General features: G+C 34.9%; 2 protein-coding genes across 4 annotated transcripts; both read right to left on the reverse strand.

Moving 5' to 3' along the window:
- Nucleotides 1-1,949: 1,949 nt before the first annotated feature.
- Nucleotides 1,950-2,364, reverse strand: LOC114721588 (auxin-responsive protein SAUR78-like). Its single transcript, XM_028907446.1, has one exon. The coding sequence runs from the start codon at nt 2,351-2,353 to the stop codon at nt 1,958-1,960; it is 396 nt and encodes a 131-aa protein (XP_028763279.1). The 5' UTR covers nt 2,354-2,364; the 3' UTR covers nt 1,950-1,957.
- Nucleotides 2,365-11,501: 9,137 nt separating this feature from the next.
- LOC114721586 (phosphoinositide phosphatase SAC2) lies at nt 11,502-21,246 on the reverse strand. 3 transcript variants are annotated; one of them, XM_028907441.1, is made up of 16 exons: nt 20,675-21,246; nt 19,201-19,405; nt 18,760-18,925; nt 17,902-18,127; nt 17,237-17,313; nt 16,746-16,933; nt 16,572-16,669; nt 16,316-16,449; nt 16,104-16,232; nt 15,266-15,632; nt 14,710-14,831; nt 14,475-14,588; nt 13,635-13,805; nt 12,684-12,836; nt 12,413-12,500; nt 11,502-12,049 (listed from the first exon to the last, which is right to left on the reverse strand). In XM_028907441.1, the coding sequence occupies exons 1-16, from the start codon at nt 20,771-20,773 to the stop codon at nt 11,954-11,956; spliced, it is 2,433 nt and encodes an 810-aa protein (XP_028763274.1). In that variant the 5' UTR covers nt 20,774-21,246; the 3' UTR covers nt 11,502-11,953. The 3 variants fall into 3 exon arrangements, with proteins under 3 accessions (XP_028763274.1, XP_028763273.1, XP_028763276.1); XM_028907440.1 differs by having other exon boundaries at nt 16,104-16,235; XM_028907443.1 differs by lacking the exon at nt 20,675-21,246 and adding an exon at nt 19,567-19,587 and having other exon boundaries at nt 16,104-16,235.
- Between the last annotated feature and the right edge of the window lie 285 nt (nt 21,247-21,531).

A 21,531-nucleotide genomic window follows, 5' to 3' on the forward strand; every position in this document is an offset into this window, starting at 1 on the left:
TATGATTATAGGACTGCTAAATCTTATCATGCCAAAAATTTAAGTGATAATATAACCTTGCACGTCTGCTGCGCCTGAGGAGCATCTAATGAAAACGTAGGGATAATTCGATCGGACCAAAAACAATGGAATGATGTATATAAGCTCCACATTTCTACTTTTACTTTAAAATTTAATTAAAACAATCTCTTAGTAGTTTATATATTGTATAGTAAATCTAATTTTATTTTATGTGATTTTTTTTTACATGTTCATGCCTTAAGATCAAACTCACTCGCAGTTGACATGCCAATATTGCCTATGTGCAATACAAAATTGTTACCATGGCCGTTTAGCCTTATAATTTCAAAAAGTAATTATATTTTACTCAAAATGATGTACTCATATCGGATGTTGGCTAGAAGAAAATTGTAGTCCAAAATATAAGATGTTGTAAGGATAATTAACGTGATCTTCTCACCCATATTAGATACTATCTCCAGTCTTTAATATAAGAGCTAGTTGATTAATTTGAGTAAATTAAGAAAGCTTGTTAAGTTAGTCATTTGTAATAAATATGTATTGTTTTTCTTAGAATACCTTTATTAATAATGTGTATTAGCTAAAATTATTATTCGATGACATCTTTAATATATGTAACTATTCCAAGGACTATTTAAAAAAAAAAAGATAAATATGAGAGGCAAAGTGAATTGAGATTTTATATTAAGGATCAAATTGAAAGTCAAATTAACTTTTATATTAAAAATCAGAAGCTAGTATGCATAAGAGAGAGAGAGAGAGAGAGGAAGGAGGTGAGAGATAATAAAAGTGTACTACTAAAAGGAAGTACTTCGTCATTTTTCAGGGGTAAAATAGGAAAAATCTATCATTTTTAAGAAAGCGAGAAAAACTAACAAATTTCTTATATTATGGACTGGAGGGAGTATTTAATTAATTATGAACCACGACTGAATTGGTTCGTAAATAAGAAAATTTATTTTCATTGAAATATAAATCACTGGAATACTCAGTTATTAAATTATAAAATCGTATGATATATGTATTTGTATACATAACGTAAAAGATCATTGAGTCACAAAACGTATTTATTTAGCGGCATAAAGAGGCAGAATCTTTTGAGAATTTTGACCGCAGAATTTTCTTTTTAGTTGTTTGGGTTTAAACGTAATGATGATGATGTTTAGTAAAAAAGAAGACTCAGGTTTAAAAAAGGGCAGATTAAAGACAAACAATCATTAGAAATATCGACGACGTACGCTGGTCTCCTTCCTGGAAATGGACTCAGCATCTGGCATCAGCATATAGACGCCCATCTCATGCTTATTACACTCACATTTGTTGTATTAAAATTACAAAGTTTAAATTTAAAGATATTTTATTCTTACATTTTAATTTTTAATATATATATTAATCTAAAAACTGTAATTATTACTTGAAAATTTAAGAGTTACAATTTTTAATTTAAAGGGTCTGGATAAGTACTGCGCAGGAGAGGTCCTGTACCGAATTTTATGACCACATACGTCAATAGGTTACATTATATCGTTGACAAAGAAATGCAGGAAGCAAGCTAAATCCATAAAAGAAATCGAAATTTAAAATACTAATTTGATGATTGCATTAATCTTCCTTTTTCAATGAACGACGAGACCAAACACAATAATTGCCTTCCGCCTCAATCACTTTCATTAAAAAAAAAAAATTCATATATATTGGTGTTGGTGAACATACAATATAATTACTACCACATAATAAAGAGTAACTCTCTAATTACAATTTCTCGGACCGAATCATCATCGACCAGTGAAAAATGGGCTCCGATTTATACACAGTAAATGAATCCTCACTTCGTCCACCATGATGCATTATTGCGTCGAAGACGCTGTAATAATAATTAAAAGTAATAAAAACACCCTACCTATAATCTGAACATAATGGAATCTCTGTATGTGAATCAGCATGCGCAGGTGTAGAGCTCAGCCAGCTCGTGCATGGACCCCATTTGCGTCTCGGCGTTTTCAAGCATCCACAGCAAGTGCTCGAACAGCACCACCTCACACGCAACCACCACCGCACCGCCGTCTTCCTCCGACTCCGACGCCGACCGATCCACCAGCTCCTGAAAAACAGGGTGCTCCAGGACGTCGGAGCTTACGAGGTAGCGTCGTCGCGACTTCCCAACGTAGACCGCATGGAGCGATTGTTCTGCTTGATTATGATCGGCGGAGCGGCTGTGATGAAGTTGGTTGTCGCTTGTGGTGGAGCGGCCGCCTCCGCTGCCGAGCTTGGGGAAGGAGGGCCAGCGCTTGATGGCGGACTTGAGCTTCGTAAGCTTTCCGAGTTTGGCCATGGGAGGGTAGTTATGTGATGAGAGAGAGCCAAGGGAGGGTTTGGGGGATTATAAAGGGAGGGAAGGACAAGAGAGGGGGCCCACTGTACAATGGAACAGCTAAGAATGAGATGGTTGGGGCATACCATGCACAGGCCCAGTTGCCACTCCTTTTGTTTGCTTTTGATCTTTTCTGGGCTTTGGGATTTGCTTCTGATTTTACTGTCTTACCCTTCCCGCTTTGTCTCTTTCTAAATTCATCTCTCGAGTCTCAACACAATGCTTGCTTCTTTCTCCTCTATTCTTTTTCTTTTCTTCATGTTATTTAAATATTAAGGATTGTGAATGGAAATTAGCCTTGTTTTGAAAGGGAAATTGTCACCTTATTTTTATTATTATACGACAATATTATTCATTTCAAAGGCGACAATTAATTCAGAATTTCAACGATTTAAAGGTTGTAAATGAAATTAAACATGTAAGCTCTCATTTATGAGAGAATTTTTAGTCTCTTAACCTACAAGATTATGAGTGGCTGACATATGTTACTACTGCTAAAATGAAGAAAAAGAAATCTCAAGAACTTGTAATGTGGAAGCTGGAGAAATAAATAATGGATTAGGTATAAATGTTGGTGTTATATATATATATTTTTTGTGGGTGAGTTTGCTAATAATAAAAGCAGAATATATAATGAGAAGCCAACAAAATGAAGGTGTTGGTTGGTATGCAAGCCTAACCCACATCTCCTGATCTGTTAATTTAAGTGTTTGTGTGTATATATGTATGTACTGTACTTATACTTATTTTTTATTTAAAAGGAAGAAGAAGAAGGGAGGCAAGGGGAAGTGGGTTTTGTTGATGAGAAAGAAGACACATTTGTCGGGTAGAGGGTTTGATTATGGGACAGAGGGGTCATTAAAGTTTCTGCCTTTCTAGCTCAGCAGATGGGTCCCCCGTCCTCGCAACCCCCCTCACGAGCCACTTCTCCATTTCTGCAATATCCAAACACTGCACCCACTTCCACCCATGTTTATATCTTTAATTTAATGCTATTTTTTTGTTCTTAATATAAAAATTAATTGAGAGTTAATTTTTTTAAATATAAAATCTCAATCTTTTTTATTTATTTAAAACATTCCTCTTAATTGTAAGGAGTTCTTACTAAGAAATAATTTTAATCATCCAATGCATATAATCAAATATGATAGTTTAAATAGATTAACACATATTTGTGATGAATAACTAATTTAACTAGTTTTCTTAGTATCATCAAATTAGTTAACTAGTTTAACTGCTCATGTATTAATATTGACGAGTTTGTTTCAATTACTTAATTTACTTAGTGTAAAAATTGAGGAAAAAGTTGATGAATTCCGGCAATCCCCCGTTTGTAGTTTGTATTTGTCAAGGTATTCCTATCCCAAAACGTACATACATTACACAGGCATATGAGTCGCAACGCATATATAACTTGAAATTTGGGCCTATATGAAGAAAAAAAATTGTTATTTTGCGCAATGGAAAAGAAATTTATTACTATGTGATCATAATAAAATATGAAATGGTTGCTTACAAATGGCACCCAGATGCAAGCGGCAGCCATTGTGTGGTATAATTTATTAATCATTAGTAATTACTATCGCTAAACTTTACCTTACACATTGATGATTTGACCGAATTTTCCAATTTCCAAGGGGACTCGCAGCATGCTACAGTTAATATAAATCACTTGTAATATACTACTTTCAGTTTTTAATATAAGATATTATTTGATTTTTATTTTAATTCTAATTATAAGACTCTAATATATTTTATCTCTTATATTTATATATTTTTTCTCAAGATAGTCCCTCTAATAATAGTAATTCTAACCAATAAACTTGATTAGTAAGGATATTTTAGAAAAGACAACACATATTTATTATAAATAACTAATTTAACTTATTTTCTTAATCTGCTCATATTAGTTAAATAGCTCTTATAATTAGGACCGAAGATAGTATTTTCACATATCAAAGAATACATTAAATTAAGAAAAAATTTTAATTTTACTTTTGTTAAAAAATTTTCTCTACATTTACAAATTATTCTCATATCTCTTCCTTCCTTCTTTGTTTGGAATGAAAATTAAATAAAATTAAAATTAAAAAAAAACATTAAATATGTCACAAGTAATCTATTTTTGTGACTAAAACTTTTTCCTACCAGTGACTTGCGTCTAGGACTAGTATAATAAATTTATTGTAATTACCAAAAATTAGACGCAAAATGAAATGTTGGCACGTATGAAAGAGATGAGAAGTAGGAATATTAATGGGCGTGACAGAAGGGAAGGAGCAGAATAATTAGGATATAGGAAGAGAGGGGGCAAGAGTAGCACTTATGCCGAAGCCGTGTCTGTGGTCCAACCCACCACACTGCACACTAACTTCATCGCACCACAATAACACCAAATTCATGTCTCCTTCTGTGTAAAGCGACCGCCTTCTTCTAATTTTGCCCTTCCTTCCCCACCCCTTCTTTCTTCAGAGCCCATTTTAATACGAGACTCAGTTAACTTATTTAGATATATTTGAAAAAAGATAATAACTTACCTTGTGATGAGTTTGGTATGAGGGAAACGGATGGGAGGAAAAGTGAGAGAAGAAGATTTTTTAATAAACTTAATTTAAAAAATTAAAAAATTACTCTTTTATCTTATTTTTTAATTAAAATTTTAAAACCCTACTTTTTTAATTTTTTAAATCGAGCTCATTAAATTTTTTTTCCTCTCCCTTCATTTTCCTCATACCAAATATAGGATTAAAGTATTTATAATTTTTTTTTCAAACTAATTTGTCACTATTTTAAATTGATATATAATCTAGTGATACACATAAATATTTTAAAATAATCATATAACATATGCTATAATTAAGTAATTTAGTAATTTTTTTAATCTATGTAAATTAATTAAGTAATTCTTATATTAAAATGACTATTTTGTTTTCGGTGTCGACAGGTCAAATTAGAATCTTATTGGGGCTCTCAACGTCGATATCAATGAAATGTCATCCCCCGACTAACGGATATTAATGTTGACCTTTTAACTCCATATTGACTTCGGGTCTAAAAGCACTTTCAATTTTGCCTCTTGACGTCGTGGTAATCTTGGACGTTCTCATCGAAAGACGTGGCATGTTATAGATAAGTTGTGACTTGTTAACCAAAAATGAAAGGAACAATTTCCTCTTCAAAGGAAAAATTCAGTTGAATCCAAAAAAGAAGTGTGGGGAATATGATGGTGAATATGTGATGGGGATTGATGGCAGTAAGAGCAACTGGGAGAGGCAGGATAGGACGATCGGTGTATGGATGAGACGGGAGGGGTGAAGTGAGGCCAAGTGTGTACAACCAATGGGCCAACATGGGCCTGTGGTTTTTGTGGAATTGTGTGCTGTGCCGGTGCGTAATTTGTCATAAGAATGAAATTATCGGCTTTACCAACAAAATTGATCTAATAGAAAGTGTTAGTCTCTCATAACATGACGAATCAAGATTTGAATTATTATTAGGAGAGGTGGTTACATTTAGTGTTCGACAATATCTCGGATAAGATTACTTCCAATAGAAAGATACTTGTGTTTTAGCAAAAAAAAAATTATCAGCTTTAAAAATGAATAATGGGTTCGCCAACACTTAAGGAGTGTTTGGTAACATGAAAAAAATATTATTCGGAAAAATGAGGTAAATTTTTTTACATATTTATTTTTTGTATTGTAAAAATATTTTTAAAATTATGATTTGGTTTTCATCTAAATACACCCCTTAGTCCAAAAAGAAAAAAAATAAGGGGAAAAATATTATACAAGAGAAAACTCTCAAAAATAATAAATTTTTGGTGGTCTAACACCTGTTGTGAAAACATTGCAATGTGTGTCAAATAAAGTCCCACATGGGAAAAATGAGAAGAAGACTAAGTGTATAAATGAGATTAAGCATCATTGAGGGGGTAAATGGGTCAAGAGAAAAGTGGGCCTCGCGCACACAACAACAGGCCACCAGAAGGGAAACGCAGTTGAAAACTGGCGATTTCCCCCCTGCGCGTGAATTAGATGTGGCAACGCCTCATTTTACGAAAATTATTTTAAACTTTTGTTAAATTTTTTAAATAAAATTTTGCTTACCGGAAAAGTCTTATTTTGGACTTGTTAAAAATAAAAAGGGTTGCTGTCTTGTTTTGTGGCCGACCGGACGCGTCTCATGGGGTGTGATCGAACGTTGTGTGCACCAACGTTCGTGTTGTTCCGTCTCCAACGGAACCTTGCGTTGTTTCCGTCGTACCCATTCAACGAAACAGAGGGATGCGTCTTCCGGTGATGTGGCCATTCGCATCTATATAAGGGATGGTTCAGAAAGCGTGAGGGCAGATTGTGCTCGTCTTCTTCCTCTTCTCTGTTCCCTGCGTTACAAACTCTTTCGCTGTTCTGCCGCCTTGCTTCGCAAGAGGGATTCGTTTGATCCTGGGGAGTGCCGCTTCCTGTTGTGCCGAGGGGTTGCGGAATATCTCTCAAGGACAGTGTCCTTGCGACGCAACTCGAACTGGATTTTACTGTTCCTCCTTTGCTGCCGCCAATAACACCGTTGTTGGTCATTTGGTCAAATTTTGGTTTTAATCTTTGTATTGGCTTTGGTTCTTATAATTTTATAAAGATTTGGTGTGAGTTTAACAAATGATTTTTATGCTTAAACTCACAAGTAGCCCTCATGAAAGTATAATGATCAAAACTAACGATTTGAAATAAGAGGAATCAAAATCAAAATTCGATAAAACTGTAAGGGCCAACAATAATATTAACCCTAAATAATTTTTTCCAAATTTTTTTTTTTTAATATTCTCCTTCCCCATTCCCCCCATTTTTCTCTCCATCTAGATGAAGGCTAAATTTGGCAGTAGAAGTAGTAGGGCCAGGCAGGCAGTTGAAGGGCGTTGTTACTGCATGGGAGTTGGGTGCTGGGGGTGAAGATGGGCATCAATCCTATCATAGGGATCCCACATAGTCCAGCTAGCTACCCTGCACTGCGCACATAGTAGCATTAATAAATAATCATGGTAATTAAAAATACCAGGTTGTCTGTTGTCTCTCCCACAGCAACTGTCCCGCACCTAAAGCCCATTTGCTTATATCGTGCATATCCTCCCCACCCCACACGCTTCTTATCGCATCCTAAATGCTGTCTCCTCATCTTACCTTCTGCCTTTAAACAGTCCTATTTTCCTTTCTTATTATAAGACTAATACTTGACGAGATTAAAAAAAATAAAATAAATAAATTACTTAATCATAACATATATTGCATGATTTTTCTAAAATACTTATACTTATTATCAGATTATATATTGGTTTATAAGTTTAGTAAATTAGTTTTAAAAAATGATAAATATAAATACTTTAAAATAATTTATTTGGTTTTTTTAATCTCCTCAAATTAAACAACTAGACTTTATATTAAAAATCAAATATAATATTTATATTGATATTGCGAGTGAAAACCATTCGTAAAATACTATCTCTAGCTTTAAATATAAGAGCTATGTGACCAGTTTGAGTAGATTAAAAAAATAAATTAAATTAGTTACTTATAATAAATATGTGTTGTCTTTTCTAAAATATCCTTAATAATCAAGTGTCCAGCTAGAACTACCATTATTAGAAAGACTATTTTAAGAAAAAATAGATAAATATGAGAGACAAAATGGATTGAGATCTTATATTAAGGATCAAAATAAAAATCAAATGAGGTCTTATGTCAAAGATTGAAAGTAGTAACTCTCTAGGTAAAACTCTTGTCAACAACTACTAGATGTGAGTTTTATGCATAAGAAATAAGTCCCATCACTCCCATGGATTCTAAAGTGAGTGTTCATCACTTATGCACAATTCATACTATTAATAAAATAGAAAAGACATATCAGCAAGCGTTTAGCAATCGAACGGAATCTTTGTTAAATGAAAAAATGAATTTTTTCTTTCGGTTACTGTCTTACAGACTGTTAGAAAATTTTGCATCTTAATTCTTATTCTTTTTTTTTTTCCAATACAATAAATGGGGTGTTTGGAATACTCCAAAATTACTTAAAAAAATATTTGTACATAAATTAAAATAAAATTTTTGTCACAAATTTAATTCATATACTGTAAAATTATTTTTAAAATCATGGTTTACCCCACAAGTTTATGAATCTCAATTCTGAATTCATAATTGACGGTGATATACTATTGGACTTTAATGGGTCGAGATCGAAAATATGCCGCAGTTTCATAGAGACCCAACCCAACAGGCTGGCCCAAATATTTGAAGGACAATTATACCATTTAGGTTAGTGGCGTTTTTCTCGTTAATTTTTCGTTGTAGGAGACTCACCGTGATCCCTGAAATCCCCGCCATTTTTCACGGCCTTGCAGCTTCAGAGGGCAGCACCGGGCCAACATTATTCTCAGAGCCATGGCCTCGGCAACCGCAGCCGCCGCGGTTGTCGCAGAAGGAGGCTGACATCCAAATGATGTTGGCCGCCGAGGTCCATCTTGGAACAAAAAATTGCGATTTCCAGAGGGAGCGACATGTCTTTAAGCGCCGCTCGGAATAACTTTGAGCGAAATTATTGGCTCTCCAATTTTGCCCCTAGTTTGCTTCATTCTTTCTGTCCCAACAAATGAAATCGGGATTAGCTGTTTTCTTTCTTCGGTGGGGATTCTTATAGATTCCTTAAATTTTGATAGTGGCAGGAATATTCTGTTCTGGACATTATTTTTTGTTTAAATTTTTTTAAATATCCTTGTAACAGCTCATTTTGTGTTAGACAAACACACATCCATGATTGTTTACTAAAACGGTGCATTTTCTGTGCTATCTAATAACCAATGTAATTATTTCTACAAATGACAAGAAAAGTAGAATGGAAAGGGGGATGATGGGCTCAGGAAGAAAAGAGGAAGAACAAAGCTGTGGCCATTTGATTATCATTAGTCATTAATCTGAGCATTGATTTGGAATTTGGTTCGTGAACTTCAAAAATATTTGAGTCTTCCTAATCTTTTTTTTTTAACTGTTACCAAATTAATAGCGTAAGAGTAGCGCATGTTAATGCTAATTGCTGAGTTAAAATAATTTGGTAGTTTCTATGATTGAACGGTTTGGGACCCATTATAATTTATTTATTTTGTGGAATTGCGGATTCATGGTTTATCAAAATTATTGTTAATTAATTAGAGTCATTAATTTGCATAACTCTTGATATTGCTGACATTATTAATAAATTCATTATGTATTTGTTTCGCAGACGCATAGTTTCAATACCTTTCCATTTAATATATCCTATCCATTGGTTCAAATTGCAATTGCAGATGAAATTATTTTATTTAATTTTCTGTTGCAAATTCCTATGAGGCGAACTTCTTAAATTGTACGTTCATTTAGTTTTATTTTTTATTTTTATATTTTCATTAATTAGATGATGATTTTAAAACACAGCAAGAAAGATACATGGACTTGATAGATATTGATGATAAGCAATCTGAAGGTAACAAATCAAATCAATGAACAAATTTTATTTGCCATGAATTTTCTTAGCCAAAATTATTTTAGAATATGTAAATTTAAATATACTTTATTAACGCTTGCACTAATTCTTTAGACAAAAAGAAGAAGAAAAACATTCATTTGGATGGAACATGGTTGGATAAATTTTGGGTAAATGCATTTTGATTAATATCGGCGTATTCTTCTGATAATTGATCGGATGAACGGCGATTTAAAATTTTTCTTTTTTTTGGGATGAAGATCATCTAAAGTCAAAAGGATTCTCTATCTGAAATTCACTATTTCTTTAAGAGGCTTCACTTCGAACAATCATCGAACTCCATTCCGCATTGTTTCAGAAGTTGCTTCATTTTTTACTAAAAGCATATGTGTCTTCTAATAAGAGGCAATTCTATTCGAAATACTATCAAACAATAAATACGGTTGTCTCTCTTAACAGAAATTTAAATCTTAATTCGTCACGTTATAAAAGACTAACTCCTTCCGTTAGACCCAACTCTCTTTGGTAGAAGTTGCTTCATTGATCCGTGTAATAAAGTGGCTACCTTTTGTGGTCTCCTTAGCTTTGCGGGATCCATTAAGGTCCCGTTTGGTACGAAGCATTGAAAATGAGGGATTGGAATTGTAATTGCAACTGAAAAAAATCATTAAAATAGTACTTAGTATGAGTAATTGTTTGTTATATGGGATTAAGCAAACCCATAAAGGTGGGATTGGGGAATACCACTTCCCCCATGGTATTCCCCAATCCCACATATATGGTTTTGATTAATCCCATATATCAAACAATCTCTTATACTAAACACTCTTCTAATAGATTTTTTCAATTGTAATCTCAATCCCAATCCTTCATTTCCAGTACTTCCTACCAAACGCAACCTAAGTGATTGCTTGGGATCAAGATTGACGTCTCTAAAAGCATTTATTTATGCAATTGGAAAAAAAACTTCTCATGTTTATTTTATATTTCGTAAATTATAATTAAAAAATTACTTTTAAAAAACAGCTTTTTGAAGAGTTTTACTACCATTTCAAACAAACCCAATGTAGCTCTAATTTGCGCTTCGAATGCATGCTTAAGAATATAATCCTTTAAAAGTTAACAGTTTCAATCTTGTCTTTTTCTCCTCCTCCTCTGATCTTTGCACGGGCTAACTTATCATTGTGCCGAAATCTGTTGGATATATGTTGTGTGAGTGATTATTTTAAAAGAAATTATTTTGGTAACTCACAAATTATTAAGCATTTAATTTGGAATTAATTTCTAATAACCTCCCACTCATTCCTATATGCTAATACTATCATGATCTTCTTGTTGCTATATAATGGTTATCTCTTTCCTCCTAGAGACAACCACCAAGCTGGTCCTCCTTTCTCTTAATTCCCTCCTCTCTCTGGGCTACAATTTCATCCCTCTCACGAGCTTCCCTGGGAAGGATTTGACTTATCCAAGGAAAAAAAATACAAGCAAAATACTTCTGAAGGACAATGCTATCCAAATGCGGCTCATACAAAACATAGAAGACAAACTATCTAGGTCGGGTAAGCTATGAACTACACTAAAGTAAGCGACGTAAGCTCCAATATAAATGAGAACTGAACCTGGCAGTTCGGATTGATTAACAATGCTAGATGCCCAACTGAGAACCAGTCAGCATGTTTATATACACAGGACTTAACCGGTTAATCTAAGCAGCTCCATCAGTGATTTTTTTTTTTTTTTGGTTTTTGGGTCACGAAAACTATACACAGGGGTTGGAGATATTGCCTTATTTATGAAGAGAGAGTGAGAGACGAAGTAATCGCCTACCGCCAATCAGATATAATTTTTTACCTCCTCTATGTGATGCTTGCTAGAATGGGTCAAAACTATGACTTTGAAACTGCTGTATGAATGCTGATCAAAAGCAGCCTCAGCCTTAGCTTGTGCTAGAGCTGTTTGCTTTCGGATGTTACCTTACCGCCTTTATTTCCTCTGTACAGAAATCCACATCCTTCGGATGACGAATTTAGGTGACGATTAGAATAAAACTCTGACTTAAACAAACAGCATCTCCCCATTCTTTATCCAGTTTGCAAAACTTTCAGGGTATTCTGCTCCTTCTTTGAGCTCTTCTCCGCTCTGCTTCATCTCCTGAAAAATAATTTATTAATAACAGAATCAGTGTAATTCCTAGTTAAGCATACTTTCCGGAAAAAAGAGCTGCTTTATTTTGAAATATTTATTAACTTCTGGAATAACATTAATCGATTATGAAGCAGATTAGTATATTATATTTCAATAAATATCATTTATTAATTCTATTAGGCAATATAAATGCGATGAATTTTGAATGTTAAAGCTTGTCATAGGCTTAAACTATACTATTCTGTTCATGCATCTTACGTTAAGCATTATGGTTTGGAAGTTATTGGGATTCTTATTGTTCTAAATCTTTTCCAAGTAAATCCAAATCATCTGATTCTACATCCTGGCATTAACATAACATAAACTGACCTTCATACTGGATCCTGATTCACTTGCAGATGCGGTTGTTTCAGTTCTTAGTTCATTCACAATATTCTCTGATGAGATGCTGGTTGACCTGTAGCCATGAGCATCAGTTTCCAGTCATAACAGAACTCGAAAGACAGGATCCAATATTTACTCAAACAAGACAAAATAGAAATTAGCAATAATATATACATTCTTTTAAATAATAACCGATGAAAGTACTTTCGCTCGTCCTGTAGCAAAGTAAAATGCATAGTATTATCACAAGAACTACCTTTCAAGTAATTCCTCTTCACAAGAATTTCCAGAAGAAGAAAGCCCGTCAAGATCAAGGAAATTTGACCAGTCACAAGCGTCTCCATGCTCATCATAACAAATATGACCATTTTCATCACACCATTCCTCAAGAATTCTTTTATATATCTGCCTGTAAGATATTGACAAAGCATCAGTGACAAGGATTTGGATGGTTTACATGATAAGGCATAAAAAATACAGTGCATATATCATTCGTTGTCACCATACTGCTTGGCCATTTCTCATTTTTATTTCGTTCACACAACAAATATTTGATTTGACAGAAAGGAGAGCAAGGAAAACAATCACTCCTTAGATATCAACAAATTGAAGCCGTTATCCAGGAAAGTGCACAAGCAGCCGTTTATTACTTTGTGCGTTCTAAGAGCTTTCCTTACATGTGAAAACGAGAAAAGTCCACATCCATTTATGAGATTATAACATATTACTCCTTAATATCTGTTTCTAAGCAGGGCACTTAAGCATTTACCAAACCAGCTTTCACAGCTTCATTGACCTGACAAATATTACCTCCGATCCTTAATCTACTCAAATTAGTCAACTAGCTCTAATATTAAGAACTGGAGGTAGTATAAAGAAATGCAACCTGTTGAACTGTTGACTCAGGCTAAGTCTGCCCCAGCGTGGCTTCGAGGTGCTCTCGGTATGCATATAATTAGGTTCAAAAAGTGATTCATTAACGTTTCTCATACTCTACCTCTTAACTTATTTTGTGAGACAAACCACTCCTTTTGAAAATTTAGATCATCCTACTTTCCAAGAAGAACTTCGTTTTCAGAATTTAAATAATTGCATTCAACAGATAAGCCATTAGTCAGCCTACCCCCAAATCACCAACAAAGACACAGATACACACACACAAACAGCCGCTAAACCACATAGCATCTAAAATGCAACCTAACCATACCTGCAGTGACAAAGATCACTTCCACAAGTGAAAATATCGGGAGTAGACTCCGAAAGACAATGGCTGACTATTTTTTCAGAGGGGTGATTACGCCTAACATCCATGTTCCTGATTGTTGCATCATTTCCGCGGGGAATATTTCCAGCCGATAGCGATCTTTTAAAAATTGACCTACCAAAGAGAGTTTTTAGAGAATAATAGTTGAAGAGACAAATAAAGGATATACAACTGGCAAGCAATTACTGTCATCCTCACACATGCAAAGTGTATTTGACAAAGAAACTTCTTTCCCTATAGTATCGTCTATATAAATGTCGCAAGTTTAGGCTGACCAGACCGCGTGTCAACTACATGAGAAAGCCATATAATTTTAGAGTAATACATTTCAGGCCTGTCTGACCTAGTAGCAGCAACTTGACAGGAACGAAGGCCATTTTGTTTTTGAGCAGACTGAAGAAACAGAAATGAAATGTCTTGACTCATGCCACCTTTAGGCCTCTAACCTACTTAAATGCTTTGTAATTTCAAATTTTGAAACGCGAAGTAACACAATCACTATTATATTCCTTAAATCACAAAATTATCAACTTCCATCATTGTGCTTTACCGCTATTTTCAATTTGAGGATTACTCTGGAGGCAAAATCAGATGTAGCAAAGCACATGAAAGGACTAAATTTAAGAGAACTTACATGCTTAGATATATAGCATATATTGGTAGGTTCCAATTTCTTGTTTTTCTTTTTATAGACTATTTGTTTGATCAGCACAGACCACCACTCAAAAGCCATGTTAATGGAATAGAAGAAAGAAACAGGTATGCATAAAAGTCAAACTCTACCTAAAACTGTCGCCACCAAAAAATGGGCCATGCCTCCCAACGTGAACATGACGATCTGAATCTAGCTCCCACAATGCTGGCTTTCCTTTTTGTGGCTGAAAATGCCCCAAGAATCTGAGCAAAATAAACAGTAAATTAAGAAGTCAAACGTTCTATTCTAACACAACTAGGATAAATTCACAGCTTGTGTGATCCTGTGATCCTTGCTATCATGTAAGTACTGCAAAACACTTACATGTTGATTGCTTTCTGTTTGTCACCATCCAAGTAGGTGTTATTATAATAACGCTGTAGGGTTCTGATAAATTCCTGAGATTGTGTTGCTGCCTTCCATTGACCTCTTTTCTCTGAAAATATCTGTCCAGAAGAACCAAGTGCAAAATGTTCGACTAAGGAAGCACTAAAATCAGGCCAAAGTTTTTTACTAGAGAAACAGGATAAGTAATCATGACAGTTTAAATGTCAAAGTCGGTAGCCTGGAGAAATTTTCATAGTTCATAGGAATTACACAGCCCCATAATCTGCGAAAAACTCCTCAAGTGAATAGGAGAAGGTAATATACGCACACCACACCACTACAAAGTTGTTTAAGCTTTCATTTCAATACTATGTCAATTGAGGAATCTATGATAACTCAGACGATCCAGTTTACTTGGAAACAATCATCTGAAACTGTGCCCAAAATCATTGGCTGCACAAGTGCATATACTAGACATTAAGCAAAGTTATTTTGGCTTCTGATCTCATGTCACATTTCACAATTCATAAACCTTAATTGTTAGAAAGAATACCTTATTGTGCGCTGCAGAACCACCATACTGAAGCGCTAATGTATCGCCCATGGACTCATAGACTGCCATTAACTCTTTCGCCAAAGGGTTGTCAAGGTCTATGTGTGAAGATTCCACAAGTCCTAAAGCTTGTAGCTGGTATCCTAGCGCTGCTAGTCCATAAGTAAATTGTGCAACATTGGTACGATCTAAACAATCTATACAATTAGTCCTTAAGACCCCTGCTTGAAACATCTGAGGTTTGACCCTGTAATCTCTGCGCAGTTCAAGGTTACAATAATAATTTTCATTTTCTACTCGTCCATCAACTGTCTCCTCATTGATGCTAGCTTGTTCTGGCACACACTGATCGCTGATATTTTTATTCCTGCATCACATTATATCCAAAATCAGCAATATGATTATTATCACGCATTGAATTAAATAATATGCTCACTTATTTGAGAAAAAACAGTTGTCCTGCGTAGTAATGCACTGGCAGGAAATTACGGGAATTCTTTTACATTAAATTCACCCAGTTATCCATCTTATTTAATAAATATTATCATAGATGGATCCATGCAAGGGACGTGCATCAACAAGTGAAATATTAGAGAAAACTTTCAACTTGCGCTTTTAATTAAACATCAAAAAATAATGCGTATAAATTAAAAGATATGAAGCTCCTATATAAATTCAGCTTTTTTCCCCATAAGATGCATGCAAATTCGGGAAGATATTGTGAATTCTGATTGCCTATAAACGAGAAACAAGAACACCACACACTTCAATTGTAGACACAGTATAGAATAAAAGCCATGAATGAATAAAGTTAAAAAGGTGCTGTTATAATTCGTACTCTGAGAAGGAGTATTGTAGCAATCCCTCTGGACTTGGAATTGGAATTACTTCACCACAGAAGATGCCGGTTAACTTTAAAGCATATGCAGCAACTCTTCCCAGTTGCGTCAAGACATTAGAAGCTTTGCTGCTAAAGGCAGTTATCTAATCATGTCAAATAACACACGAGAAAAACTTACACAGTTGAACAAGAAGGGAAGATCAGGCTACCATCTTGAATGTTGATGCAGATCCCAGTTAAAGAACCTCAAGCGATTTTCCCCTTTCAAATCCTTGTTAATAGACCTAATAGCATTCGCAAACTCTTCTCGAAGAATAGTTTCTCGAGGCTTCTTCTCACGGGTCTTAGAAACAGAAGATGGTTAGAAGAACAGAAAAGTTAGGAAAAATCCTATAGTTGACAAAACACAACAAAATTAACAGTGCCAATGCCATAAAAAGTTTTGTTGCATGTGGAGAATCCTACCTTAATCAAGTTCAAAATGATAATTGGATTTCCGTATCTCTTCGCAAGATTATCAAAGTGAAGTCTTGTGGCCTCAAAGTTCTGGTCCTTCTTTGATACTGAGGAAAAGAACCCAAGTCAGTATAACCTATACAAGATGAATGCCATAATATGGAGAGTTGTTCCATATCATACATATAATGTCAGGTTTTATATTCAACCGAGAGGCCTCCTGAGACCAGAAAAGAGGGATTGAACCCCTGATCTGCACTACAGAACTTATTTGGAAGGGGCATCCATCATGAGCATCTTCGAAGACTATCTGCTCTGTCTCAACATCATTAGCCACTCTACCCTTTTCATTCACTCCCCGTTTTAAATATCTACACCAGAAGATATAGAAATGAAGTGAGTGTCATTTCATGAAAAGAAAAATAAAAATGACAAATAAATTCAGAAGTAAGAATAATGAAAAAGTATCATCGCAAGACATCACATTGCATGCATCAAATAATTCGAAGTGCATGGGAAAACTAGCATATATATTCAAGACTCAAAGAAACTGATTCAAACTGTTAAGGGTGCAGATATAAGGATTTTTGTAGGCTGGAACAAAAGCGAACAGCTGTGAATTAGATTGTAGCTTAGGTTAATGGCCAACTCAAAGGGATAAAAGTTGTGCACACCTGGTGCCAGCATAATGTCGCGAACGTCTAGCAATGATTGTTAAATTGAACTCCCTGTCAGATATTGAAAGTTTGACCTGGACACCATGTATTGAAACTGAACACTTATGAAAAGGAAAATACTGATTCTTAAGCAAAACATATACTAACTAGCACGAATGCAATTTACTGGCACAACCAGAGAAAGGCTTTAAGCCTTTATAGTAAGCAAACCATTAAAATCACCCAGCAACAAGGCCTTAAAAACTATGCCCTACATATCAGAGAGTCATTCTAACCTTCAAATCAGTGTTGAGGAATGAATCCCAACAAAAGATAACTGAACACTATAATGATCTGTATGAGTAAAAGGCGACAAGAAGAATTTATTTGTACTATAATGATAGAGGAACGCTTGTATAAACAACATGAATTAAAGATTGAGTCCGTAACTATCAAGAAGAAAGAGAAAATTCCATGAGATATCTGGATTTCTAGGCATATCTCAAAGGGCAACCTTATCTTAAAGTAGAACTCAAAGAAGGAAAGAAAGAAAGGGAGGAAAACAAAAGAAAAGAGAGAAACATATAAAAGTTGCTAGTATATTAAAAGCCCCATCAGTCATCTCCCTTCGACAGTCCCTATTATTCACATTTATTAACCTCAAAAGGTGACTTCATACGTACCTGTTTAAAAAAGCCATACACTAAGGCAACTGTCCAGGAAGCATTCTGCAGAATATTCCTGATTCCACGAGTTAAAAACTCATTCCACACAAACAATGTTTCATAAAGTAACTGTCCACTTGTACTATTATCTGATAAGTTCTTTTGAAGGCTATGCATGACATGATATGAGTAGCTGAAAAAGAAGTCCTTCGTAAGATCCACACTGCATAGAAGCTTCTTGTATCTAAGTCACAAGAGAAGAAAGAGCAAAGTCTATTAATAAGATGTTTCATACCGTGGAGAGGATGAGGAAAACAAAAAAAATGATCACAAAAACAACTTATGAAGCCATAAGTGTAGCAAAAGAAGTAAAATGGAAAGAAAGTGATCTCCCCAATGAAACCCCGGTGATACCTTGTCTCACTCAAAATGTTAGATTTACATCACAACAGCAATGAAGATTGCCCCTGTACATTTGCAGGAAATGAACCGGCAATAGAATGTAGAACATGAAACCAACATATTGAAGAAGCATAATTCATTCTACTTCAAAAGAGACAAATGGATTTTACCATAGAAACATGAAGAGGTTCTGAGGAACCCCACATTGTGTATGTACACCAACTTGAAATTATCATCTATATATAATCCGCAGAAAATTCCTCATACTGTAGAAGTTCAGTGCTAGATGAATATGATGCTTTGACAGAATGTTTTGACTAAATATTAATAATATGAATTCAAATAAACAACTATAGTTTATAACATCCATCTCATCCAAGTACATTGGACAGGGTGTAATTCTAAATGCTACTCTTTTATGTCTCTTTCAGCAACACAGACATATTACATTTACTTGCAGAATGAACTAAAGACCTGTTCTCATCATTAGAATAAGCCATCTTGGATCGCACAGAAGCATGTGGAACCGGAATCATTTGGCTATTTGTGATAGCATAAATTGTATGCCCACAAATTGACCCAATCTTCCTCCGTTTTGTTATGATCAGCATGTAGTATGGCTCAAGAAACTTGATAAATCCTGGATCAAAAGGAGAAACAAAGTTGATGGATATATTCCAGTTTCAAGTCAAAACAGCCATAAATAATTAGGACATAATTTAATTGTAGATTCAGGAATAAGCTCTCAAATTCAGTATTAACATGACGTGTAATTCTTTTTTACACCCAACACCATATGATGGGGTGTTTCATAAAGGTTCCTCCACATGCTATGCACTTTATGGCAGATATCTATTTTTCTATAATAAATTAACAATATTGTGATAATGTAGCAGATGGAATATATCAACATACCAATAATTCCATAGCACTTGGTCAAAAATTTAAGACCTCCCGTTGACTTGTTTCCTTCATGTATTCTTCTTAGCAGGTCACAACACTCTATTTCTGAGAATAGCGTAGAATCTTCTGAGATAATTAGTTCAGATGGCTCCAATCTGTCGATCTTTAAGACTCTCCAAAAGGTTCTGTTCTTATCTCTTCCAACCATGTAAAATTTCTGTCCATAGAAGAATGATAGAGTGCTTTATAGTTGTATCCAATAAAGGAAAGTAAATCTAAGCAATTCATGACATCAATGAAGATATGAAACGAATGGTTATATAATCATTCCATGACAAACAAATGACCGCTCGTGCAATATCCCAAGTTTAAAAGCACCTTGCAATCAATAAATCAGCTAGCTTCTCGTTATATTACCTGTCATAATGTCCTTGAAGAATGGTGAGACAAAAAATAAACATATGAAATAGACAGAGAAAAATAAAGGAGAGAAAAAAGTGACCAGATAAAGGTAAAGTGACAGTTAAGGATGTGTTTTGCGGTTGAAAATTATGACAAATTTACTTTTGAATTTCATTTCCGAAAGAAGAAAGCAATTTTTAATTCCCAGGTACCAGTTCCTTTTTTATTTTCCCCCTTTTCATCAAAATTTCCAGAAAATCACATGCCTAATTAATGCTGCCGACAAGAAATAACCCGTTCATATTACTTTTGCAACTGCCAGGTGTAGTAAAATTTCACAACTAAAAGGCATAACATTTAAAGATGTCAAGTTTGAAAATAAAAGGCAAAGCTCTAGCTCCTCTGTTTAAAAACTTGGCAGCGAAGTCAGAGTTTACATAAACAATCAATAGAAGTTACAGTTAAGTTTATAACAGTCAAGCCAAATGAACAAATTCTTGTGAAATGATTAGAAAGTGGACATCGACGCTGATGCAGCGTGATCACCCATTACACCCATGTAAACCGAAAATATATATATATATATATATATATATATATATATATGCAGCGTAATAAATACTGCGAAACGGTGGAATCCATATATTCGCCATTTGCCTGCAAAATCATTTTATACTAGGATATAAAATTCGGCCTATAATTTCCATCACAAGCAGTAGGAAGAAGGCAACAATTCGCTGGGCCAGCAAAGAAGAAGTAGGAAATCTGGTTCATTGTAGTCTTGAAAAACATGATAATCAAGAATCTCGATGGACAGCTATATTGAACCGAAAGCTCTATTAACATGAACGTATCTACCTTCTCGGTGGAAAGGTGGATCCCAATACACTAATTTCTGAAAAAGTTTGTACTAACGGTTCTTAAGATTTTTGCCGCACCTAACGCATCATGAACAACAGCTGGAACATTTGTAACCATATAAAATGCACATGGGAATCATTTTTTCAATATATGGAGAAGAAAATACCCGAGAGAAATGCAGATATGATTTTCAATACATAGGAGGGGGGAAGTTCATCCATACCGATCGAGTTTCATAGAGGCTGAACTTCTGCATATAGCCAAACTTGAGGTCAGCTCCATCGGCAATATGGCTCTGCTGCTTCTCATTCGCTGGCTCCATCAGAATTTAGATCCCGAGCCCCAAAAAGGTCGGGTTCTCCAACCAGCTCACCAAGAGAAATTTCAAAAGACTAAAACAGAAAGCACAGCAACAAAAATTGAACGAAACAGCCGGAATTTCTTTCTGATCACGGCCCCCCTTCAATACACAATAAATGTCTCAAGATATTACATCAAAGAATCTGTAAGAACATAAACAGAAGTTTGTATATACAATGAGACCCCGAAACGGAAAGCATTGAAAAAAGGGAAGAAAGGGAGGAAGCTTGAAATCAAAATCAGGACAGGGAGACACGCCGCTCTCGTGAAGGAGAAATCTAGAAACGCTGGTTTCGGAAGTATTGGGGAAGCAGAAGCAGACGAAGAAGTGGTTCCTATGTTTGGTATGTGATTGGTGGGTTCGAAGGAGAAAAGGAAGTGAATGTCAGATCGTCAGCCAGGGAGAGAAGAAGAAAGCCACAGCCTCGGCGACTGCATCCACACAAAAATATAACAATTTTTTAAGATGAATAACGCAAAGCATATAAAAACAAGACAACTTTTAAAAAGCGAAAATTCCTTCTTAAAAAAAAATCAATTTTACAATGTGGTTTTGGAAATCGCAACTTGTGAGGCGATCTTCTCTCCGTCGTTCTGATGTGGCGGCGGTAATCAGTAACAACTTATAGATTTACTGAGTGAAAAATCAAAGTGGAAGTTAAGTAGTGTTGAGAATTTCTCGCTCTCACCCCTGAAATTCGGAGGCTCACGACGAAAGAG

This window comes from Neltuma alba, unplaced genomic scaffold (assembly GCF_004799145.2).
Source record: "Neltuma alba isolate B1F8T4 unplaced genomic scaffold, ASM479914v2 tig00012047_pilon, whole genome shotgun sequence".
Lineage (NCBI taxonomy): Eukaryota > Viridiplantae > Streptophyta > Magnoliopsida > Fabales > Fabaceae > Neltuma > Neltuma alba.

Excerpts from the sequence above, each read along its gene's own strand:
- LOC114721588 (XM_028907446.1), bottom strand. The coding sequence starts at position 2,353 with ATGGCCAAACTCGGAAAGCTTACGAAGCTCAAGTCCGCCATCAAGCGC.
- LOC114721586 (XM_028907440.1), bottom strand. The coding sequence starts at position 20,773 with ATGGAGCCAGCGAATGAGAAGCAGCAGAGCCATATTGCCGATGGAGCT. Across the intron at positions 18,926-19,200 it reads CAAGTGCTATGGAATTATTG|GATTTATCAAGTTTCTTGAG; the intron begins GTATGTTGATAT and ends CTTTTGATCCAG. Across the intron at positions 15,633-16,103 it reads CTACAATACTCCTTCTCAGA|GAATAAAAATATCAGCGATC; the intron begins GTACGAATTATA and ends AATGTGATGCAG.